This window comes from Plectropomus leopardus, chromosome 14 (genome assembly GCF_008729295.1).
Source record: "Plectropomus leopardus isolate mb chromosome 14, YSFRI_Pleo_2.0, whole genome shotgun sequence".
NCBI lineage: Eukaryota > Metazoa > Chordata > Actinopteri > Perciformes > Serranidae > Plectropomus > Plectropomus leopardus.
Genome location: NC_056476.1, coordinates 2,432,121 through 2,457,906, shown reverse-complemented (window position 1 = coordinate 2,457,906; position 25,786 = coordinate 2,432,121). Strand labels below are relative to the sequence as shown.

Genomic DNA, 25,786 nt, shown 5'->3' with positions numbered 1-25,786 from the left:
CATTTTAAAGAAAGAAAATCATAAAACATATACCAAATACAGTGGGTATTACTCCTCCTTATACGCCAAAATAAAAAAAACATAAGTACCTTTCCGGTGCCGAAATAAATTCTTTGACATGCCTCCCCCTTTCGTACCACCCGCTCCCCTCTCACAAATAATGAACACTCCCTTAGCTATATTTAAATATTCAGTTCTAATTCTGTTCTGAGTTAATTATTTTTTTAGATAATATCTGTTTTAAAAAATTGAAATAAAAAACCCACATATAGAAATGAAAAAGAACTGACATCGTTGTTTGTGTCAGAGAACGTATGGTCTTGAATATTTGCCTCAAAGTCATGATAAAGTCCTGGAACTTTGTTGGCAGAAATGTGTATGAACCCTGATTTTATTTTAATTCTCAGCATTGCGTCCCATTTATTCATTTACCTCATGTCTTCGCTAGATTGGCATAATGAGAGTCTCACAGTGGTCACTGCGGGAAACAAATTGTTTTCATGATTTCCCCAGAGAGTTCACATTTAGAAATTAGAAAGTATTGTTGTTTCCCCTCCCTGGTCTCCCACCTCTCTCTCTCTCTCCCTCCTGCCTCTCCTGATCGTCTGTATGATTTTCTAATCGGACAGAAAAGACCAGTGGACTCTGTTTCTCACCCTCGCCCCCCCCAGCAGCCAGCTGCAGGGTCAGTGTCAGCAGCAGCCGCCCTGTAATTGTCTGGTAATTACAGCCGAGATGAGCTTTGCGTCCAGGACTAATCGCACCTCCTTAACAAGCTGAACTCAATTAGAGCGTAGAATTTAAGGGCCGTCCGCTGTCCTGACATTGGTAGAAGGTGTTACAATCAATCCCCACACTGAGGGGCAATGCAGCACGCCGCTGCAGTACCTGCGAGCTGCACCAGAGGGCAGCGTCTGCCTGTGAATGCGGCGCTGTGGCAGATGTCACGCTCTCCTCGGGGAGCCCGTGATGACTTGCACCGCATTGTACTGACTGAAGGTGATGTACTGCAGTCACTGTTTCTGCTCCAGCTGCTTTGACTTTCACAGTCACATGCCAAGATTTTTTTGTTGTTGCTGTTGTTTGTTTTATTGAAGGGGCTCATGATGAGTGAATACTGTCACAAACGGCTGCAGCTTCATTTGGAAACAACCACAAAGGACTTTATCACCTTATTCATTCAGTTTCTTTCAACCAGTAAACACTGATTTGATCAACTGGAGGTCAAAACACGTAGACGTCTGGGTTAAAAAATCATTTTTTAAAAAAGTATGCAGTTCCTTTGCCAAAGTATAAGTACTGATACCAAACTGTGACAATACTCTGTAACAAATAAACATCCAGCAGTAAAAATGTTACTTGAGTAAAAGTAAGTTTGTATAATCAGTAAGTTTGTGTAATTTAACCCTTTTGAAACCTGATCATTTCTTTGTCACCCTTTACTGTTGTTTTTGCAGGACTTTGCAGGAAATTTCTTGCTAAGTTACTTATATTTTTTCTTGTGTTCTTTAGAGGAACGTGAGCATTTTTCTCAGGATTCAGAGGTTTAATATCAGCAAGTTTGCATAATTTAAACCTTTGAAACCTGAGCAAATTTGCTTAGTTTCTTTCAAAAACATTGTAAGAGGGCAAAGAGCAATTTAACAAAAAATGGCCCAAAAATAAGCAAGAAATTTGTTTACAAAAAAAGTAAAACACAAAGAGAAAATGACCGTAAGAAAGTGTAAATATGTTTAATATCTTTTCAAGCTTTTTAGAATATCTATTAATCACCCTCAGTTAATTTTCAGATCTTTTCTTTGTCACCTTTTACTATTTTTTTGCAGGTTATTTCTTGCTAAGTTGCTCATTATGTTTTTTCTTGTGTTCTTGAGAGGAATGTGAGTATTTTTCTTATCATTTTTTTTTATCAATTCTGAATCCAGTACCAAAATCTGTTCATCAAATCTGAATCCTCTCAAATCCCTTATCAAATCTCATTTAGCGTTCAACATTTGCAATTAACAAGCAACCAAAGATTCAGATCTGTTGTCACTTTTTATTGCTGAGAAGCCCGAAACACTTTAACTTCAAAATTTAATGTCAGACCAATCAATGTTCACGACCTGTAGCTACAAGCTGAAAATGAGATGGAGCAGCAGAGGAGATTAACTTTATTTTTCACAAGCTACTTGCTCTAAATTCTGGAGGACCTAATTGAGATTTATTAAGTCCGTGAGCTTAAAATATTGATGTGATAATCATACAAGTATGACTGGACGATTCTGCTAAGATGGATGTGATGCAATCAGCTGGATAATTTGTCCAGCAAAAGCTGACTTTATCTACTGCAGACTAGCAATGCGCTTAAATGATGACTCACTCTTGACTCCACTAAAGTTGTTTAGTTGCCTTTATGGTTTTTGGAGGGTTTGTTTTATGCTCTGTTTTTACTCTCTAGCACTTTGAGATTTCTTTTAAATGAAAAATGCATGACCAATAACTTTTATTTTATTTTATTTTTGTATTTATCAAATTGCCTGAAACACGTAGAAAAATAATATTTTTTTAAAGCTAGGGTAAAATGTCTTGGGGGGAAAAAAAGAAAGAAAAAAATTCTTGGGAAAGCTATATTTCTAATTATCATAATTACATATTTAAAGTAGTAGCATATTTTAATAGTAGCACTAAGTTACTAGGGGTGTAACGATCCATCGATCTGCATCGATATATCAATTAGATGAGCAACAAACAGGTAACATCGATGCAAAGTGTGAACATCGATCAATATCGTCCTCTTTCAGGCGCGCCCTTATTTTGAAAGTCTGTGTGACGTCATACAGCGTCCGGCAGATGATGGCGAGCAGCCGAGAGGAAGATGATGAGGAGAAATATGAAGAGGATATATTACTGTTTTTCACTCGGGAATAAAATCATCTGTGTGGAAATGTTTTGTTTTTGGAGAAACTGCGAGTCAGCAGACGGCGCACGTGATATGTAAACAAAAGCCGTAGTGAGGAAACAGGAAGTACCTGCCGGACACTTCACTGACTTCTTGCTAACGTCACGTTAGCTGCTCTGTTTCAGCGATGTTAACTGAGAAAACGAGCATGTAGACTGAAAATGATTTGTTCAGTCGGGAGTTGCAGGGACTTAAACCAGCGGTGAGTAAGTCAAAGCATAAATAATAGTAAATTGGTTAAGTTATGAGTAGAGGAAAATTCCGCTAGCCGCTAAGCTAATTTCTGCACTGTAAAATGCTATAGGCTTATGCTAATAACGTTAGCATGTTGTATACGTGGGACAAATGTGACCTACAAAAGACTTGTTTTATCTATGATCCTCCACAGTTATTATTGGGTTTATACTTTAGTGCAAAGATGTTGTTGTTTACCCACATTTTGAGGATGTTGGGTGAAGTTCGTCTTAAAGTCAGACTTGAAGTTTTAGGAAAAACGATCATGGTTTGAATTACAATGAAAATGTTTTTTTCCAGAAAGTTTTCAAACAGAATGAACCAGTTTGAATTATTATATAAATGTAAATTATTATAAAGGGTTGGCAGCTTCTACTGTCGCTGATTGTGTTAAATGAGCAGATAATATCGGCTCATATATATCGCAGGCCCCTAAATCGAATCAAATGGAAATCGTATCGTGGTAGGTTTTGTAATATTGCCAAATATCGTATTGTTGTCCAAAGTATTGATATAATTTCATATGGTGATGAAACCAGTGATTTACATCCCTAAGAATTACTATAATATTGCTTTAATAATTTAAGCACCTTTTCCAAGTTTTATTTGCCTTTTTTTCTTTATGTCTTTTTCTCCCTTTTTTAAATATTAATTTGTTTATTTTTATTTTAAATATTTTTATACTAATTTTGAGGGAATTGTCTTGTACTTTTACTAAATTCTTCCTACCTTTTTGGATCATTTCTTCTTTGCTTAATTGCTCAGTGCCTTCCTCAACTGTTTTTCTAAAGAATTCAAGCCAATTTTAATTTTTTAGGGTTAATTCAGCAAATGTGGCTTTATTTGAGTAAACAGTTATTATAGTTGTAAATTGTTCTTTGCTAATAAATAAGGAGGAGTAATAAAATAATATTATTGAATGAATGCAGCTCGAGCCACTGTGTTATGTTTAGTCACTTCATGAAACTGTACTTTACGTCAGTCTTTTCACATGTCAGAGACTCAGTTTGATGCCTGGCTGCATTTTCTCTGCCTGATTGTTGCTCCTGTAGCTGTCAGGCCCTCAGTGTCTCGGTCAAGGACGCGTTGCAGACCTCCTCGTTGATAGACGCAAGGATATGTGCTTTTAGAGGTCTCGCTAACCGCCTATGGCATGTCAGCTGAAGACATGTATGATTTAATGTGTGGGCGGAGGTCAGTGGTTTGACCTCTCTGTGTTGTCTTTTGATTGCAGCGTGTGATGAGTGGACGGTGTTGCCTCGACCGGACCTTTACCATGACGTCAATCGCTTCGGACACTCGGCAGTCTTCAGTGACAGGTAATCATCCTGCAACACTCGATGAAAATAGAGTGATGCATATTTAATATTTTTAATGTTTGAAGCTTCTGTTGAGGTTTTCAGATGAAGCTTTGAATTAACTCATATTTTAAGATGTCATCACCCTTAAAAACTAGAAAGTCCTCTTACAGAATCCTCACTTTAAATAAAGTGATTAATTGTATTAGTTGAGTGAGTCTTTTTTTAATTAAATCAACTTTCTTTAATGACTAAACGTTATTTGTGGTGCTGTTAAATTACTGCACACCACCGTGTTAACACAGTGCGTGCCTCCCTGTGTGTGCAGCAAACAGGAGAGAAAACAGTTGCTGTTGTTTTTTAAAAGGACAAACACCAACAAATATGCATTGAAGCAGAGTATTTTGTTAGATAAAAACATGTTGTGAATTTGAAAATGTAAATTGAAAAATCTTTTTTTGCCACATTTTAACATTTGGACTTAACCATGCCCTGGACAGGGTGTCAACAGTCTGAAATAAATTCAGCATTTTGAGTATTGAATCATTTTTTTAAAAAATTAACTTAAATTTTGAATTTATGAGATCTTAATTGCCACCAATATTTCACCTAATGAAAGTTTTAATGTTAAAAATCTTCAAATCTACAACTGAATTCTGTCCTTAAATCCAAGAAATGTGAAAAGGGGCAAAAATCCTGGAAAAGTCCTAAAATCCTAAAAAAAAAAAAAGGTGCTGAAATTCAAGAAATGTGGAAAAATCATTAAAAAAAAAATCATAAAATCATAAAATATGTCCTTAAATCCTAGAATCCCCCAAGCTGTAAACATGTTTATTTCTGCTTTAAAGTTGGGCATTTTAAGGCGGGAGTCTTTGGGGATTGACCTGCTCTCGGAGCCTCAGGTGGCCATTAGTTGCAGTTTTTCGAATTTTTCAGCCGCCGCTCGCTCAGCTCGTTAAATTAGTGCCAAAGAGCACTGAGATATTCTGGAGGCTCCACCAACACTTTATGTTCTTTCATTCCTTTGAATTTGTCACTTAAACGTATAAAAAACATAACCCTCTCTCAAAATAAGGTTGGAAGTATGTATGGGAGAAACCTGCCAGGTTATTGCAGTACATGTATACATATCTTCAGATATTCAGTCCTAACCTGATTTCTCTGAGTAACCTTGTTTCTGGAGTGCATGTAACCCGGGCTGACAGCTTTTATTTCCATCCAGGCCCACTCATATTTAATTATGCACTCGTGGTATTTAAAGAAAATAGAAAATGGAATATATTATACAAACAAACATGTTCAGCACATAACTGCATCTGGGATGTAGTTTTTTTTCCTCCGCACATATGCGTTGCACTTAGTTTGACAACTTGGGGCTTTTCATCTCTTCTAATGGGAAATTACAGTTTTCTAGGTTCCTTCCCTGGTTCTTTTATTCATGATCACTTCTCTGTGCACTTGGGATTTCCAGCGTGCAGATGTGCTCTCTGATTATTACGAGTCGTTTTCTATAAAACCAAATATGTGATCACATAGAACATTTCAGATTGCACGCTTTTGCAATCATTTATTGAAGCTCTGCATGCTGAGTTGACAAAGAGAAAAAATCTTGCGTAAGCCCTCAAAATGTAAACTGCAGCGGCGCTGGGATAAAAGGCAAACATTTACAACCAAGGCCAACTGACAAGAGACAGAAAAAAAACTTGTTACCTTGGAAAATAATCCTTTGTGCGTTCATACATGACATTTCATTATTAGAGTGCGATGTGAATAGATTGTGATGGGGAAGGTGCCGCGACCAGGAGGGATGACTCATCGGTAAGTATTATCTGCACCGCCGGCCGAGCAAGACACAGCGATCCATATTAAATTATACATCCTGTTGAAGAGAGCGCATCAAATATTAACATGAATCACCAGGCCTGTTCGAGTCAATCCTCACTGATGACTGCTGTTCCTCAGGAGCAATTAAGAGTTTGTTCATGCAGTCGTTCATTGATCCAGTTCAGACTTGACGCAATCACAGACTTCACCACTGAATTTAGGGCAGTAATATTAAGGTTAATTTCTGCTTTGGACAGAAAATGTTTTTAGGACATTTACTTTTTACAGTAACCAGTGACATCATTAGGCCTGGGCTCCTGAGAGGAGGCTTAAAGGGCCGTTCCTTATTTAGCAGAGGAAGTGGGTGGCTGGTTTTGTTTTGTTTGTTTGTTTTTTTTACCCTCCCCAAAGCTTCTGATATTTGGCTTTGAGTGTTTGTACCACATGATGTGCTCAAGGACCTTTGGAAATTACAAAATCAAGATTTTCTGTTTTTACAGTTTCTCATGACAATGAAATGGCTTCATTTTGGCTAATTTTATTGTGGTGAGCCCTCAGGTTTGTAAGTCATATTAAAAAAGAAAAGAAATTGCCAACATTTTTTAAAGGTAAAACAAATGCCAAAAGTTTTGAAAGAGAAAAAAAACTGCAAAATTTATAAAGATAAAAATTACCCAAAAATTTTTTTAAAGAAGTAAGTAAACAATATTTAAAAATCATCAGAAATGTTAAAAGAAAAAAAACTGCAAAATTTATAAAGATAAAAAATTACCCCAAAAAACATTTAAAGAAGAACGTTTAAAAATCATCAAAAATGGAGAAAAATATTAAGAGAAAAAAATTTCTCCCCAAACTTTTTTGTTAGTTTTTTTTTTCAGGAAAAAGAAAAAAACACCAAAAGAGATTTATTTAAAAAAAAAGGTAAAAATCTTTTTTAAAAAATCACCAAAAGGAAAAAAAAATTAAACATGCCATCCTTGAAAATCAACAATGAAATAAATGAAGAAACAAACTTTGAAAATGTTATTCCCTTAACTAAGCCTAAATAAAAAACACTAATCTTAAAGAATTTTTTACATGCCTCCCCTTTTTTGCTGCCTCCTCTCATAAATAACACACAGTCCCTAATAATGATAAAAAGCCCCACGCACAGAAGTCTGAGCCAAGCCCCCAGTGTCCTTAAATCCTAGAAACACCTGACTGTTACACTTTCACAATTAATATTCTGCACAAATGCACTCATCTAAAGTTCACCTAAAGAGGGAAAATACTGACGCTGCAAGAAAATATGGATGAGATGTTCACCCACTCATTTGTGAATAAGTCAAACAAATACAAGACATCACCGGCGCTCCCTCATTGCGTTGGCCTCCACTTGATCCTGGAATTGATTTTTACTCTTTACTTTTGAAGCACCTCACAGTCAGGCTCCAACATAGATTTGTGAGCCTTTCTCCCCCAAATGTACCGACGCTCAACCTCAGATCCTGCTACAAAACTCTGCAATCACCCAGTCAAGACTTTAAATTAAAGAAAGGAGGCGTGCTCTCGCTGTCAGGGTCCCACAAACTCTGGAGCAGTTTTTCCTTTGAAAGTTGTCTCGCCCCCTCAGTGACTTCTTTCAAATCTCATTTTTAGAAACCTGCATTTCTGCAACAAATTTGACAACTTTGACCCTATTTTCCCATGTTTTTGAATATAAGTGACTTTTGGGAAGAACTGTTTTTGAATTTGGTTCTTTATTGAGTGAGAATGTTATACAGCCAGCAGCCACGAAACAGGCTGCAATGTAACCGCTCTGGGCAGTTCACAATAGGGGGGTTTCCATTACAGATTTGCGCAAAACTTGAGTGATATTTTGGAAATGTCGATAAAACACAAATGTGAGATGACATTCCAAGAAGCACGGCGATGGATGTTCAAAACATTAGCAGGTTTATTTCAGTTGCAGCCACCACACTAGCCGTCATTATTTTCAATCGAAGGAGATGTAGACGATAGTGGAGTGTAGCGATAATGGAAAGTGGAGCCCCTTCTACGTGGGAGCGGCCACATATGAGGGATTTCTGGGAGCTGATAGTCCACGACTTCACAGACGAATTGTGGATTCAGAACTTCCAGATGATCCCACTCAACTTTCTCAGAGTTATGTCTACAATTCTACAATTCTACAATTTCATTTAGCAGACGCTTTTATCCAAAGCGACGTACAACACAAGCAAGAATTTAGACTTAAGGAAAAAAACCCTTAGTAAGTGCAAAAAGTGCTTCAGGTGTGATTGGTCACAGGTATTGCCGTCTAGTTTTTTTGGAAACCAAAGTAATAACCAGTAGCGATCTCAGCATCTGAGATTCAACATACAACATCGCACAACTTTGTCAGTGCTAGATAATCACTAGGTGCTGGGTTTTGGACCATCTGACTTAATCTACCCCAAAGGGCAAAGAGGAGGAGAGTCAGGTTATGTGATGCAATAACAGCTCTTGTAGCTCCTGCTGCATCATGAGGGAGCTAGTTCCTACTGACAAGCACATAGCCATAGCATCATGTGACCTAGAAAAGACTGAAAAGTGTTTCCATTGCTGTTTTGCAAAGATCTGACTTTTTCAAATTGCCTGAAATACCACCTCATATAAGTGTCGAAGCATTTTTCAAATTGCGGTTTTTCCATCAGAACTATTTTCTGTAGGCAATTTTAATTTGTGCAATTTGATGGTTAATGGAAACCCGCCTGCTGACAAAAGCAAGTCCTTTTAGTGGACGTGTATTGATGGTGTGAGTGCTCTGAGTGGTTACGTTGCAGCCGGTTTTGCTGCTGCAGTCTGCAGCGCTCTCACTCTGTACTGGTTCATAATTGTTCTTCCCGTGAGTCACTCAGAAGCAAAAGCATCAGAACAGATCCATGTTAAATAATGTGCCCTTCAGGTGGTCTTGCTGTTCGTGTGACTTTTAACGCGTATCATTTTAAAGCATCCTGTCATTGTGTCAGCCGTCCTTTGCTTCTCTGTGATAACTCTGGTTATGTAAATGAAAAAGAAAGACAACGGCTCCCCTGCAAGACTCCCACACTCTCCTCCTCCTGATCCCTGCGCTCAGCGGGACGTCCACGGCCAAAAGTTTGAAGTGTGCCCTCGATGATCCGAGGGGACTTTTGATCAGGCTGGTGCAAATTACACATCCACCACTTTCCACCGCTGCCACCAGCACGCACACACAGACGCACACAGACACACACTAATCCCTGCAGCTGAACAGAGGCCAGCGGGGAGAGATGTTCAGAAATGCCCCGTACACAGCATCCAAACACACACACACACACACAGCAGGGGGTCTGTCAGGTCCGTCCACACAGGAAGAGAGCGCTTGTTGGGGATTTAGCAGACTTGTGAGGCGGGTTGAAGCCCAGAGAAGAGGAAGAGCCCTCGGACTAAGCCTCTCTGGCTCTCACTGTGTACAAAAGGTCGAAACTGGCCAGTTCTCTGTTTTCTGCGGGGTAAAATTCGGCTGGTGTTACTCCCCGAATCCCTTACATCTTCTCGCCACTTTTTCCTGAATTCCTCTAACACAGTGATACTCAACTTGAGGCCCACGGGCCAAATCTGGCTCCTGATAGAGTGCTAGGTGGCCGCTTAAACATTTTTTAATTCACAATAAAAATATGTTTTTCACACTGGGAATTGTTTTTGCCAAAGTGCATAAAACAGCATTAAAATAGAGCTTTTTTATTTAAAAAAAAAAAAAAAAAAAAAGTACCAGTGGAGGATCCCCCACAACCCCCGAAACAGATCCTAGCTAAACCCCATATTTCCTAAAATTAGGAAATTTTCTAAAATCCTAGAAATGTCTTAAAACCAGATAAACATCCTAAAATCATGTAAATGTTCTAAAATCCTAGAAATATCTAAAAATCCAGTCCAGTCCCAGAGATGTCCTAAAATCTGAGAAATGTCCTAAAACCCTAGAAATGTCCCATGACTCTTGAAATGTCCTACAATCCTAGAAATGTCTCTAAAATATGAGAAATGTCCTAAAATCTGAGAGATGTCCTTATACCTAGAAATGTCCTAAGATCCTTGAAATGTCCCAAAATTCCCATAAACTTGCTAAAATCTTGGAAATGTTCTAAATCATAGAAAAGTCTTCAGATTTGAGGAATCTTCTAAAATCCTTGAAATGTCTTAAAATGACAGAAATGTCCTAAAATGGGGCTGCTGCGACTGCCCTCTGTCCCCCTGTCATTTTGCATGTCCCCTCAGCACAGCTAGCTGAGTGTCCCTGCTCTGACATCTTTCCTCTCTTGTCTCGCAGTGTGATGTACGTGTTCGGCGGCTTCAACAGCCTGCTGCTCAGCGACGTCCTCATGTACACCTCGCCCAGCTGCGCGGCCTTCTCCAGCGCGGCGTCCTGCAGCCAGGCCTGGCCGGGGATCCACTGCATGTGGAACAGCACTCAGGGGACCTGCCTGCCCTGGGAGAGCGGCGCCGTCGGAGGCGAGCAGCAGCAGCTCCCGGCCTCCTGCACCACACGATCATGTAGGTGACGCCGCCGGCTTTGAAATCCCGCGCCGTGCTCGTCTGCCGTGTGAAACTAATCCGAGATTATTTTAGATCCTTGCCGTCTTTTCTTGAGTGTCTGCAGAACTCATCTGCATTCACAGCGCTGATGTCCGATGGCATGCATAAACTGGCAGAAACGGCTTGTTTGTCACAGACTGCCAACGCAGTCTTGCACATCAGAGAGCAAAACATGGCAAAAAAAAGAAGTGTCACCGGGGTGTTCTTTTGTGTGCGAGGTTTTGAAATGTAGAGAACGTGGCCTTCATGCGCCTTCAGAAACTGTCCTGCTGTCTCTGTGCGATTACATGCTGAAAACTGGATCAACTCGACCCATCAACGGAGAAAGATGAAGAGCCATTTTGATAATTGTTCGAGTCATTTATCAAACCCAGAATGCGAAACGTTCGCCAGCTGCTTCTGAGGATTTGCTGTTTTCTCAGTTTCATAATGAACATATTTCTGAACTGTTGGTCAGACAAAACAAAACCTTTGAAAATGTCTCTTCTGTAATTGGCATTTTTCAAGATTTTCCGTGGTGGTTTGAAACCGAGTGTGAAGCGAGCGGGATGAGTCAGCACCTCCAAGTCTGAGGTTCTCAGTCCTCCTCTGGTTTTGGGAGAGAATTACTGCGTCAAGAGAAGGAGTTAATGTCTTGCTGTCTTGTTCATGAGCGTTTGTCAGCCCAGGCTTTTATACCAGCGAGGGTTTTCTCCGACTTCGTCCCACATTCCAGAGACATGTGGGTTAATTGGTGAGTCTAAACTGGCTCCAGCCCCCCTGCATCCCTTAAGAGGGAAGAGAGGTATCGAGTGGTTACAGACAATGACTGAATGCATGAATAACATAATACTGAGTAAACTGAACAGGAAGATATGAAGTAAACATAAATAGGCTAAAGATTAATAGTACTTACATATTTCTATTTTTAAAAATAGTTAGTTTCTAAAAATAGTTATTATTAAAAATAATAATTAATAAAAAGAATAACTTATTATATTTTCAAGTAATTTTTAAATTAAATTTAATTAATGTATTCCATTTATTTACATTTTACATTACATACATTTTTCAATTTATTTACAAGTTATTTAAATAAATTGAATGAATGTAAACAATTACAATTAATTCAATACATTTTAAATAGTTTTAGGGGTGAGGAGTACTAATACTTTCATATAGCTTATTGTATACCCCAGTGACATTTCAGGAAGGTTTGAAATATTACATATGTTGATGTGACCTATAAACACATTTCACTACATTTAAAAGTTTGGGTTTTTTTTGCTCAAGATTACATTGTGTCCCAGTTCTCAGGGTCTGTTTCCTTCTTGTGTGTGTGTGTGTGTGTGTGTGTGTGTGTGTGTGTGTGTGTGTGTGTGTGTGTGTGTGTGTGTGTGTGTGTGTGAGTGTGTGTGTGTGTGTGTGAGATAGGACAGGGAGATGTAATCATCACAGACAGCTCAGCCAGGTCTTTCCGCGTCCCGCTGAGAAGTCTCGGCTGTTTGCTGTTTGCTATTTGTCACGAAAAAATCCGAGTCACCCCCCCAAAACACGGCCGGTCTCACTTTCTGGTGTCGGCATCTACAGAAGCGCCGGCAGATGCAAACTGCGCCTCAGAATATCCTTCAGCTTCATTTAATACCAGCGAGGCCTCGCTGCTCTGCTGCCGTCTCTCAGAAACTGTGGCCCGGTTTCCTCAGAAAGAGCCTCCTGACCGCGAAGTGCTGACTGATCTGAACGACTTAAACTGTCAGAAATGAGCAAGAAGTTAAATAAACTTGCCGTGCTTTCGTTTTAATCCTGTAGGTCAAACTCTAAATGAGAAATTACAACAGTCGAAACAGATTATTGAAGTCTGGCGGTGATGGAAAGTAGCTCAGCATTTACTGAAGTCCTGTACTACAGGACACATTTTTGTACTACTCAAACAGCCACCCCCTTTTTTTTACCATCTACATTTTAAAAAAACAAAGTTATAAAAATGTAATTTAAGAGAAAAACAAACAGGAAAAGAGGGCAATAAAATGGGCATCTGGAAACTGCACAGTCGAGCTAATAACGTCTCCTTCAGTTCAGTTATTTTCAAATATATTTCTGTCTGTTTTGTTTTAATATTCCATGTTTTTCCAAATTTTTGCAGATGCCGATAATGAGAGATGTGACCAGTATACAGACTGCTACAGCTGCACTGCCAACACCAACGGCTGCCAGTGGTGCTCCGGACAGTGTGTGTCTCTGGGGAGCAACTGCACCTCTGCAACGGTGAGAAAACACACCCAGCTGACCCCGAATACTCCAACATCACAGCTAACGGTTGACACTTTGAGAATTATTATAATGCATGAATAAGTAGTGTTGTGATTTTGAACAGTCACGGGCTCTCTGAAGCACGAAATGATGAGTGCTGGGACACTGTGGGCTCCTGCAGCCAAACACAACTCCACTAAGTGGCAGATTTTATTGTGTTTTAACCCTTTGAAACCTGGTTCATCATCAGTTTTCTTGTGCTGCATTCAGACATCTTTTACAAGCTGTTTAACCCTTTCAAAACTGAGCTGGTGGTGTTGGTGTTATTTCTTTCGAATGGGGTAAAAGGCAGTAAGCAATTTGGCAAAAAATGTCCAACACATGGAAATTAGTGAAAGGTGACAAGAGAAAGACGTTATTGTCTTTTCAAAAGGAATTATATATTTGAAATTATGTGACAAGAAAAAATATACATGTATTTTTTCAAATTATTATTATTTTAAGTTAGTTTTCTTGTAACTGTATGTCTTGTTAATTTTTGTGCTGTGCCAGAATTTATTCTGTTTTAATCCTTTGAAACCTGGATCAACTTAATTTTTCTTGTGCTCCGTTCAGACGCCTTTTCACAATCTGTATAATCCTTTGATATTTAAGCAAATTAGTTTGATTTCTTCAGAAATAATGGGGGAAAAGCAGTGAGTAATTAGGCAAAAAAACAGTGAAAGATGACAAGAAAAAGACCTGATGGTTTTTGGGGAAATTAAAAAAAGGAAAAATGTCCAGAAAGTTATATTTATTATTAAAAAATATATATTTAAAACTGTGTTACAGAAAAAAATACACATATATATATTTTAAATGTTTAGCACCTTTTCTGCCATTTCTTGTTTTTATCTATTTATTTTTTTTATCTTTTGGGGGATGGGGAGGTAATTTTAAGTAATTATCTTAAGTAATTGTCTTAAGTAATTATCTTAGGTAATTATCTTGTTAAGTTGCTCATTATTTTCTCCCCATGTTTTTTTACAAGAAATCAAACCAATTTGCTCAGACGGCAAAGGGTTAAGGGGAATAAACAGATGTTGTCGTGGCGTTCCTCCTCTTCATTTCCTTCAAGAGATATTACATCTTATAAACCTGGAAATTCCAAATTTAAGTAATGATCAGATGAAGGACTGTTGAAGCACGTTCTTGTCTCTGACGCTGAATCTGATTTGTCAATCTACGATTAAATCTCGGCTCATTCAGAAGCAGTTTGACGCACGGAGACGGTTCATGTGTCTCCTCCGGCGCTCTTATCTTCACTTGTCTTTAAATGTTTGATTAATAAGGGTCAGCCTCTTTGACTGCAATTATTTGATAATCTAACACTTGTGATAACTGCTTTTCTACTCAAATAGCTTAGTTGTCAGTGAGAAAAAAAAATCTTTATTTTAAACAAATTAGGATGATTTTTCATTGTAGCCACAGCACTTCAAAATCTGAAGAATCTGGAACATTTTGTTGCCTTCAATCGATGCTGAAATGCCATTTTATTTTGTTCTCTTCAAAGTCCTTTATGGAGCACGAAATGTAATAGTTTGGCACTTTGAGAGTTGAGTTATTTTCTGTTTTCTCTCCCCAGGGGGCCATCGTGGAGTTTGAAGTCTGCCCCAAGGACAACCCCTCATACGTGTGCAACAAGAAAACCAGCTGCAAGAGCTGCGCTGTGGACCAGAACTGTCAGTGGGAACCTCGCAACCAGGAGTGCATCTCGCTGCCAGGTGACTGCGGCCACTGTGTTTAACAGCATAGATTTCAATTGTAATGTTTACAGCTTTTTTTTATTGCATTTTTTAATTATTATTATTATTATTATTATTATTATTATTATTTTATATATATATAATATATATATATATATTTAGATTTTTAATTAATTTATTTATTTTTATTTCTTGTCTTTTAGGTCATTGTCATTATGTATAGTTTTTTTACCTTACCGTTCTGCGTGCCTTACAGATTGTCCCTCAGGGACGAATAATGTGTTTTTGAATTTGAATGTAAATTTGAGAAAAAACCTAAATGATCTTTTTTAAAAATGAAATTCAACGACTTTTTCCCAGAACGACCCCAACATGAGAAAAAATGAAACATTGCCTTTTTTTATATTTCCATAAAAGCTGTAAACCAGCAGGGTAAAAATCTTTGCTTTACCTGACTTAAGAATCATTTTCATACCACAAAATGCGTGCACACACACACACACACACACACACACACACACACACACACACACACACACACACACACACACACACACACACACACACACACACTCACACCACTCACTCACACTCACTCACTCACTCACTCACTCACACGCACGCACGCACAGTCCAGTACAGAATAATATTTTATGTTGCTAAAGACTGTTATTGTTTCATAAAATGCATTCAAAACTACTTTATGCACATTTTCTACTTTATGAGGCTACACAAGTGATATATCTTGCTTACAACACTAATGCAGAAACTTCAGTAATAATAAGGATAAACTTATACTTTAGTAAAGGAAACAAATATGACAGATGTGTTGTAATAAAAACGAATGGATTCTGTTGAGTAAACGCAGTCTTTTTGCAATGTAAAAGAGGGAAAACTGAGATAATCGCAAAGTTAATGGTGAATGTTTGGTTGTTACTCTCGCTGCTTTATATTAGGGGTTTAAGTGAAGGCGGCCAATTTGTTTGTTTCAACCTTTAAACCCTGAGCAAACCGGTGCAGCGTCTTTTAAAAACATGGGAATAAAAAAAGTTATAAAAAATGATTGACAGATGTATGTGTAATAAAACTCGATAAAAAGATGGATGCCAGTTTGCTGAGTTGGTATCCGGTCCTAAGTATCAGCCTACCGGCCTGTATTTTCTATAGCACCAAGTCTTCATCTGTTCTCTGTTGCAGAAAACGTGTGCGGTGAAAGCTGGCATCTGGTGGGCAACTCCTGTCTGAAGTTCATCACTGCAAAGGACTCGTACGACAACGCCAAGCTGGCCTGCAGGAGCCACAATGCCGTCCTCGCCTCGCTCACCACGCAGAAGAAAGTGGACTTTGTCCTGAAGGAGCTGCAGATCATGAGCGTCGTGGTAAGGAGGACGAGGAAGGGGGGACAGCCCCGGGTATAAACGACCAGATTAGAGAAAGTTTAATTGCTCTTTGGGGGGAAACAGTTTTCCTGCAACATGTTCTCATCCCAACTCGTCACATGGTGCCACTCTGACAGTTTAGGTATCCTTCTGCGTCAGCTGTTTACACTCTGATGCCGTCACCGTGATGTCAACATATGCACATGGTGGATGACGCAGCACGGACCTTATGTTTACTATTACGCAACAAAATCACGAACGGTTTGGTTTTGGTAAAAGAGGTGTTTTTAATGAATTTAATGAAATTGTAAAGCATCTTTGAGTTTCTTGAAAAGCGCTCTATAAATAAAATGTATTATTATTATTATTATTATAGTAAGGTGTATAAAATTTAAAAAAAAAAAACTCAACTCCAGACTGTAAGCGAACTTTGGACTCCCGTTTAAAAGACGGTTGGTCGATGCTCTTTATATTACGTGCAGGTGGACGCGCCCAGTGCCGTCCGGTCAGCCGTCAGCGTATCATAACAACGCCGCCGGTTCTGTCCATCCACGTTCCAGTTGGACCGAACGCAGGCTTTTGGCGTCACGCTCGTACGCTGAAAGCACTGACAGAGCGAGTCAGGAATGAGAACGGGAGTGAATTTGATATTTAGATAAGACTAATCATACAGAGAGAAAGAGAGTGGTGTAAATAAAAAAGATGGCTACAGCAAGAAGATGAAAAGTGAAGAATTAAACATCAGATAAATGAATAAGAACGTACCGAACGTAGAGCCTCTTGTTTGTCAGAATTTCATGTTGAAGCGGAGATGCATGTGTACATGAAACAAGATTCCTACGAGATCTGACACGCTGTTTCAAGAGAGAAAACTATAACAATGCACAAATAAACCGTGTTTATTTCCTGTCATCTCAGCCAAAAACTAGACTGCTGTGCACCTTTTTAGTCTCGGCACCTGGATGTCTTTGTAGTGGCTGCCGTCTTTTGAAACCTCGTCTTTTTTTTATGTGCAGGTGTTGCTGGTTGGATTCTTTTGTCTGTGATTTTTGCACCAGTGAGCATGAAACAAATCTCCCATTAACAGATTCTTTCCTCGGAGCTCAGACATCTCTTACTCGCTCCATTAGAGCAAAAACACAGAAATCTATCCCCACAATCGACTAACCACAGCCAGCTGCTGTTTCTATCATCAGATGCAGGTCACATATCTACATATAGATGCGTGAATGACGGGGAGGTGCGTGTAAAATGCCCTAAAATGTAAAGCCCCAGAAAGTCATCGACATAAAGGGCACACCTCTTGTGTTATAATGGGGCTCATACAACAATATTTATTGACTTTATAGGCGCCGTTGAAAGAAGTCTCAAATTTTCAAGCTGAGGAGGCAAAAAGTTTGTTTTATTTGGGGGGGTGTCCCCATTATTGTCCCGATCACATCTAAATATATCTAAATATTTTGGTGCACTTGAGTTCTCTGAAGAGTATTACATAATCCCGACTGTGTCAAAAACACGTTGAGAGCACAGCTCTGACAACCCGCTCTGCACTTCAGTGAAACATGTTGTCACGTACAGTTTTTGTGTGCATCACCCAGCAGGCACGAACACCGCCATCCCTCACCGAGGCCACCCATGCAAAAATGTAAGCCACTTACAGAGTGCCCCGGAGCCACCACATGGCATATGTAATGTTGAAGCAAAATAAGACAAAAACATCGGAGTCTAAATCACAAAGCAGTTCAGGGGCTGAGGAGTGTTTTCCATCCATACTAATGCAGTTGTGTAGATTTCCCCTGTTGGCATAAACTCAATTCTGTCGGTCAGTTCCAGGTAATCTTTGCGCTTAAAGGAGGAGAAGAAGAAAAAACCTAATTTCTTTGGAATAATATTGTTTTTCAAACTGTCCTGTTGACAATAAAATGCTGCAGAGACACAGAAACATGCTTCACAGGTCTTCCTGTGTGTTATATTGACACTGCTGGTGCAGTTTAGCAGTTCAGACTATTTCAGATCAATCAATCCGAGAAATGCAATTAAATCCCGATGGAGCAGTAATTCGACCCACGTCTGCGAGAGATCGAGCTCTCACTGTTTACTACTACTGCAACAGAACGGCCATTGATTAGAAATGGGCCGGAGAACAGAGCCTCCCAGGTGAAGTGAAGTAAAGCAGCTTTTATTACGGCGCAGTCAGTCCAAAAGAATTTATGTCAGTCTGATGAAATGTTGCTGACTTGATTCTTTCTGGATTTTATGCCTTCGTGCTGCCGATAGCTGCGGCCAGAGGCTTCATGTTTTCAGGTTGTCCGTCCGTCCATATGTCAGTACGTCCCATTCTCTTGATATCTCAAGCACACCTTGAGGTAAAACAAACAAACATTCACTTAGTCTTAACAGTTAATTGATATGAATTTGGTGTTCAAAGGTCAAGGTCACTGCAACCTTACACCCGTCTCATTCTCGGAAAGACAGTATCTGAAGAAGACCTTGAGGTAGTTTTCTCAAATTTGGCACAAACGTTCAGTTGGACTCAAGAATGAAGTGATTAGAATTTGGTGGCCAAAGGTCACTGCGACCTTATCAAACATAATTATTTTGGTCGTATTGATTTTTATTCATTGTCTCTTTAGTCTTCAGCTACTGTGCAGAGTAACTGTTAGACCAAAAATGGACTGACCCATATTCTATGAAAAGAAAACTACGTGAAGAGTAGAAGAAGAAGGAGGCAGTAGTAGAAACTTGACTGACCTTGAACGCCGTCAAACTTTAAAGAGCGATGAATTTAACAATGTGTAAATTCCTTGTTTTTGACTTTGGCGTGCTGTCATGTGTCCACAGTACAAGGCCACGGTGACGCCCTGGGTGGGGCTCAGGAAGATCAACGTGTCGTACTGGTGCTGGGAGGACATGTCGCCCTTCACCAACACCACCCTGCAGTGGCTGCCCGGCGAGCCGAGTGACGCCGGGTTCTGTGGCTACCTGGCCGAGCCGGCGTCCAGCGGACTGAAAGCACAAACCTGCATCAACCCGGTGAACGGCAGCCTGTGTGAACGGCCAGGTGGGTCTTACAGTACTGGATGGATTAAAAAGCAGTGTGTTATCTTTGAGGAAAGTATGTCAGTGCACATCAGCGCATTTCATATCTGCTAAACAGAAATAATGTGAAGTTTATGTGGGCAACGATTAATATAAAACATTTTTCACCTGCAAATACTGCAGCTTTTACATTTCATGCTAATTCATGAAAACTCACTTGAATACGCAGCCATCACACGTGTACCGTAATTTTCAGGTAAATATATGTTAGATTTTGCTCACATAGGATACATATTGTATTAACCATACTGTATTAAAAATATTGTTGTCATCTTGTTCTTCACGCTCTGAAAACATTTATACTACAGACATCTAATGCTGAGATCAAACTAGATTTATTTCTTTAAAGAGTCACTGTCAAATTAGGCACATTGCCAGACCACACTTTTCTTGTCATTTACAAAAGTGATACATGCCCCCAAATGCACACGTAACCCTTTGAAAGTGGCTTGATTTATTTCAAAAAACATGGGAGGAAAGCAATTAGCAATGAAAAAAGTAATGATCCAAAAATTAGCAAGAAATTAGTGACAAGTACAGAAAAAATTACCTGAAAATTAGTAAAAAAAAAATAAATGAATAAATAAATATAAAAAGAAGAAATAAAGACATAACATAACAAATAACATCATTTTAAATATGTCACAAAGTTATATTCAATTATATTAATATATTTCTCAGGGGAAGTCAAACCCCTCCTGGTGCTCTCTTTGCTGAACTCTACAGGACTATTAAAAACAAGGTGCTATGTAGAGGGCAGAAAAATATGTTTGGCAATGTGGATAACAAATGCAAAAAAAAAAAAAAGCTTACAAAGGTGATCCCCAAACATTTTCTGACGGAGGTCAAACAGTCAGAATCCTGATGCAAAACCAGCTGAATTTTTATTTTACAAGTTGTATAATGAACTTAAAATTATTTATTTACAAATTCATTTGGCCTCTAGTTCATCTCTGCTATTTTACATAGTAAAATATGTGCAAAAATAATTTGTCTGCTCATGGCTGCACAACACAAAGTTTGAAAGCTGCTGGTAAACTTCCATAAAGTTAAAAAACTGACATAAAAAAAAGATCAGCCCAAGCTGTCTAAAACCAGAAGCTCAAAATTATGTCTTTAATGAAAAGTGGTCAAAAAGATTCATCCATGTGTAAACTATAAGGCCTGCTTTTGTATAACAGTAAATGCACAGTGCACGTGCATCAGATTATTTTAACCCCTTTTGTTCTTTACTTTATTTATCTAATTAATTATCACCCTTTGAACCCTGAAACGACATCACTGTTTGTGCTGTTTTCTGATGCCTTTTGCAAGTATTTACCCTTTTAACCCTGTGAAAATTGGTGCAATTTCTTTAAAAAACATTGGAAAAGAGGCAATGAGTAACTTGGTTATAAATGTTCCAAAAACTGCAAGAAATTAGAAAAATTATGATTGAAAATTATTTTTAAAAAGCTAGGGAAAAAAACTACCATTTCTAACAACCACAATGACATATTTAAAATTATGTTATTTGTTATGTTATGTCTTTATTTCTTCTTTTTATTTATTTATTCATTTATTTTTTTACTAATTTTCAGGTAATTTTTTCTGTACTTGTCACTAATTTCTTGCTAATTTTTGGATCATTACTTTTTTCATTGCTAATTGCTTTCCTCCCATGTTTTTTGAAATAAATCAAGCCACTTTCAAAGGGTTACGTGTGCGTTTGGGGGCATGTATCACTTTTGTAAATGACAAGAAAAGTGTGGTCTGGCAATGTGCCTAATTTGACAGTGACTCTTTAAAGAAATAAATCTAGTTTGATCTCAGCATTAGATGTCTGTAGTATAAATGTTTTCAGAGCGTGAAGAACAAGATGACAACAATATTTTTAATACAGTATGGTTAATACAATATGTATCCTATGTGAGCAAAATCTAACATATATTTACCTGAAAATTACGGTACACGTGTGATGGCTGCGTATTCAAGTGAGTTTTCATGAATTAGCATGAAATGTAAAAGCTGCAGTATTTGCAGGTGAAAAATGTTTTATATTAATCGTTGCCCACATAAACTTCACATTATTTCTGTTTAGCAGATATGAAATGCGCTGATGTGCACTGACATACTTTCCTCAAAGATAACACACTGCTTTTTAATCCATCCAGTACTGTAAGACCCACCTGGCCGTTCACACAGGCTGCCGTTCACCGGGTTGATGCAGGTTTGTGCTTTCAGTCCGCTGGACGCCGGCTCGGCCAGGTAGCCACAGAACCCGGCGTCACTCGGCTCGCCGGGCAGCCACTGCAGGGTGGTGTTGGTGAAGGGCGACATGTCCTCCCAGCACCAGTACGACACGTTGATCTTCCTGAGCCCCACCCAGGGCGTCACCGTGGCCTTGTACTGTGGACACATGACAGCACGCCAAAGTCAAAAACAAGGAATTTACACATTGTTAAATTCATCGCTCTTTAAAGTTTGACGGCGTTCAAGGTCAGTCAAGTTTCTACTACTGCCTCCTTCTTCTTCTACTCTTCACGTAGTTTTCTTTTCATAGAATATGGGTCAGTCCATTTTTGGTCTAACAGTTACTCTGCACAGTAGCTGAAGACTAAAGAGACAATGAATAAAAATCAATACGACCAAAATAATTATGTTTTATAAGGTCGCAGTGACCTTTGGCCACCAAATTCTAATCACTTCATTCTTGAGTCCAACTGAACGTTTGTGCCAAATTTGAGAAAACTACCTCAAGGTCTTCTTCAGATACTGTCTTTCCGAGAATGAGACGGGTGTAAGGTTGCAGTGACCTTGACCTTTGAACACCAAATTCATATCAATTAACTGTTAAGACTAAGTGAATGTTTGTTTGTTTTACCTCAAGGTGTGCTTGAGATATCAAGAGAATGGGACGTACTGACATATGGACGGACGGACAACCTGAAAACATGAAGCCTCTGGCCGCAGCTATCGGCAGCACGAAGGCATAAAATCCAGAAAGAATCAAGTCAGCAACATTTCATCAGACTGACATAAATTCTTTTGGACTGACTGCGCCGTAATAAAAGCTGCTTTACTTCACTTCACCTGGGAGGCTCTGTTCTCCGGCCCATTTCTAATCAATGGCCGTTCTGTTGCAGTAGTAGTAAACAGTGAGAGCTCGATCTCTCGCAGACGTGGGTCGAATTACTGCTCCATCGGGATTTAATTGCATTTCTCGGATTGATTGATCTGAAATAGTCTGAACTGCTAAACTGCACCAGCAGTGTCAATATAACACACAGGAAGACCTGTGAAGCATGTTTCTGTGTCTCTGCAGCATTTTATTGTCAACAGGACAGTTTGAAAAACAATATTATTCCAAAGAAATTAGGTTTTTTCTTCTTCTCCTCCTTTAAGCGCAAAGATTACCTGGAACTGACCGACAGAATTGAGTTTATGCCAACAGGGGAAATCTACACAACTGCATTAGTATGGATGGAAAACACTCCTCAGCCCCTGAACTGCTTTGTGATTTAGACTCCGATGTTTTTGTCTTATTTTGCTTCAACATTACATATGCCATGTGGTGGCTCCGGGGCACTCTGTAAGTGGCTTACATTTTTGCATGGGTGGCCTCGGTGAGGGATGGCGGTGTTCGTGCCTGCTGGGTGATGCACACAAAAACTGTACGTGACAACATGTTTCACTGAAGTGCAGAGCGGGTCGTCAGAGCTGTGCTCTCAACGTGTTTTTGACACAGTCGGGATTATGTAATACTCTTCAGAGAACTCAAGTGCACCAAAATATTTAGATATATTTAGATGTGATCGGGACAATAATGGGGACACCCCCCCAAATAAAACAAACTTTTTGCCTCCTCAGCTTGAAAATTTGAGACTTCTTTCAACAGCGCCTATAAAGTCAATAAATATTGTTGTATGAGCCCCATTATAACACAAGAGGTGTGCCCTTTATGTCGATGACTTTCTGGGGCTTTACATTTTAGGGCATTTTACACGCACCTCCCCGTCATTCACGCATCTATATGTAGATATGTGACCTGCATCTGATGATAGAAACAGCAGCTGGCTGTGGTTAGTCGATTGTGGGGATAGATTTCTGTGTTTTTGCTCTAATGGAGCGAGTAAGAGATGTCTGAGCTCCGAGGAAAGAATCTGTTAATGGGAGATTTGTTTCATGCTCACTGGTGCAAAAATCACAGACAAAAGAATCCAACCAGCAACACCTGCACATAAAAAAAGACGAGGTTTCAAAAGACGGCAGCCACTACAAAGACATCCAGGTGCCGAGACTAAAAAGGTGCACAGCAGTCTAGTTTTTGGCTGAGATGACAGGAAATAAACACGGTTTATTTGTGCATTGTTATAGTTTTCTCTCTTGAAACAGCGTGTCAGATCTCGTAGGAATCTTGTTTCATGTACACATGCATCTCCGCTTCAACATGAAATTCTGACAAACAAGAGGCTCTACGTTCGGTACGTTCTTATTCATTTATCTGATGTTTAATTCTTCACTTTTCATCTTCTTGCTGTAGCCATCTTTTTTATTTACACCACTATCTTTCTCTCTGTATGATTAGTCTTATCTAAATATCAAATTCACTCCCGTTCTCATTCCTGACTCGCTCTGTCAGTGCTTTCAGCGTACGAGCGTGACGCCAAAAGCCTGCGTTCGGTCCAACTGGAACGTGGATGGACAGAACCGGCGGCGTTGTTATGATACGCTGACGGCTGACCGGACGGCACTGGGCGCGTCCACCTGCACGTAATATAAAGAGCATCGACCAACCGTCTTTTAAACGGGAGTCCAAAGTTCGCTTACAGTCTGGAGTTGAGTTTTTTTTTTTAAATTTTATACACCTTACTATAATAATAATAATAATACATTTTATTTATAGAGCGCTTTTCAAGAAACTCAAAGATGCTTTACAATTTCATTAAATTCATTAAAAACACCTCTTTTACCAAAACCAAACCGTTCGTGATTTTGTTGCGTAATAGTAAACATAAGGTCCGTGCTGCGTCATCCACCATGTGCATATGTTGACATCACGGTGACGGCATCAGAGTGTAAACAGCTGACGCAGAAGGATACCTAAACTGTCAGAGTGGCACCATGTGACGAGTTGGGATGAGAACATGTTGCAGGAAAACTGTTTCCCCCCAAAGAGCAATTAAACTTTCTCTAATCTGGTCGTTTATACCCGGGGCTGTCCCCCCTTCCTCGTCCTCCTTACCACGACGCTCATGATCTGCAGCTCCTTCAGGACAAAGTCCACTTTCTTCTGCGTGGTGAGCGAGGCGAGGACGGCATTGTGGCTCCTGCAGGCCAGCTTGGCGTTGTCGTACGAGTCCTTTGCAGTGATGAACTTCAGACAGGAGTTGCCCACCAGATGCCAGCTTTCACCGCACACGTTTTCTGCAACAGAGAACAGATGAAGACTTGGTGCTATAGAAAATACAGGCCGGTAGGCTGATACTTAGGACCGGATACCAACTCAGCAAACTGGCATCCATCTTTTTATCGAGTTTTATTACACATACATCTGTCAATCATTTTTATAACTTTTTTTATTCCCATGTTTTTAAAAGACGCTGCACCGGTTTGCTCAGGGTTTAAAGGTTGAAACAAACAAATTGGCCGCCTTCACTTAAACCCCTAATATAAAGCAGCGAGAGTAACAACCAAACATTCACCATTAACTTTGCGATTATCTCAGTTTTCCCTCTTTTACATTGCAAAAAGACTGCGTTTACTCAACAGAATCCATTCGTTTTTATTACAACACATCTGTCATATTTGTTTCCTTTACTAAAGTATAAGTTTATCCTTATTATTACTGAAGTTTCTGCATTAGTGTTGTAAGCAAGATATATCACTTGTGTAGCCTCAGAAAGTAGAAAATGTGCATAAAGTAGTTTTGAATGCATTTTATGAAACAATAACAGTCTTTAGCAACATAAAATATTATTCTGTACTGGACTGTCTGTGTGTGTGTGTGTGTGTGTGTGTGTGCGTGTGTGCGTGCGTGCGTGCGAGCGAGCGAGCGAGCGAGCGAGCGAGCGAGCGTGCGTGCGTGCGTGTGTGTGTGCACGCATTTTGTGGTATGAAAATGATTCTTAAGTCAGGTAAAGCAAAGATTTTTACCCTGCTGGTTTACAGCTTTTATGGAAATATAAAAAAAGGCAATGTTTCATTTTTTCTCATGTTGGGGTCGTTCTGGGAAAAAGTCGTTGAATTTCATTTTTAAAAAAGATCATTTAGGTTTTTTCTCAAATTTACATTCAAATTCAAAAACACATTATTCGTCCCTGAGGGACAATCTGTAAGGCACGCAGAACGGTAAGGTAAAAAAACTATACATAATGACAATGACCTAAAAGACAAGAAATAAAAATTAATTAATTAATTAATTAAATCTAAACATAGATATATTTATATATAAATAATATAAATATCATTAATACTATCAAA

General features: G+C 39.1%; 1 protein-coding gene across 1 annotated transcript in view; it reads left to right on the top strand.

Moving 5' to 3' along the window:
- The window catches only part of atrn (attractin), a 186,895-nt gene that overhangs the window by 53,360 nt on the left and 107,749 nt on the right, over positions 1–25,786 (top strand). Inside the window, exons 11-18 of the mRNA XM_042500720.1 lie at positions 4,410–4,494; positions 10,607–10,830; positions 12,995–13,116; positions 14,726–14,864; positions 16,044–16,225; positions 19,067–19,286; positions 21,534–21,658; positions 23,946–24,076. Of these exons, the coding sequence (XP_042356654.1) occupies positions 4,410–4,494; positions 10,607–10,830; positions 12,995–13,116; positions 14,726–14,864; positions 16,044–16,225; positions 19,067–19,286; positions 21,534–21,658; positions 23,946–24,076 (1,228 nt within the window). The remainder of the gene's footprint in view (positions 1–4,409; positions 4,495–10,606; positions 10,831–12,994; positions 13,117–14,725; positions 14,865–16,043; positions 16,226–19,066; positions 19,287–21,533; positions 21,659–23,945; positions 24,077–25,786) is intronic.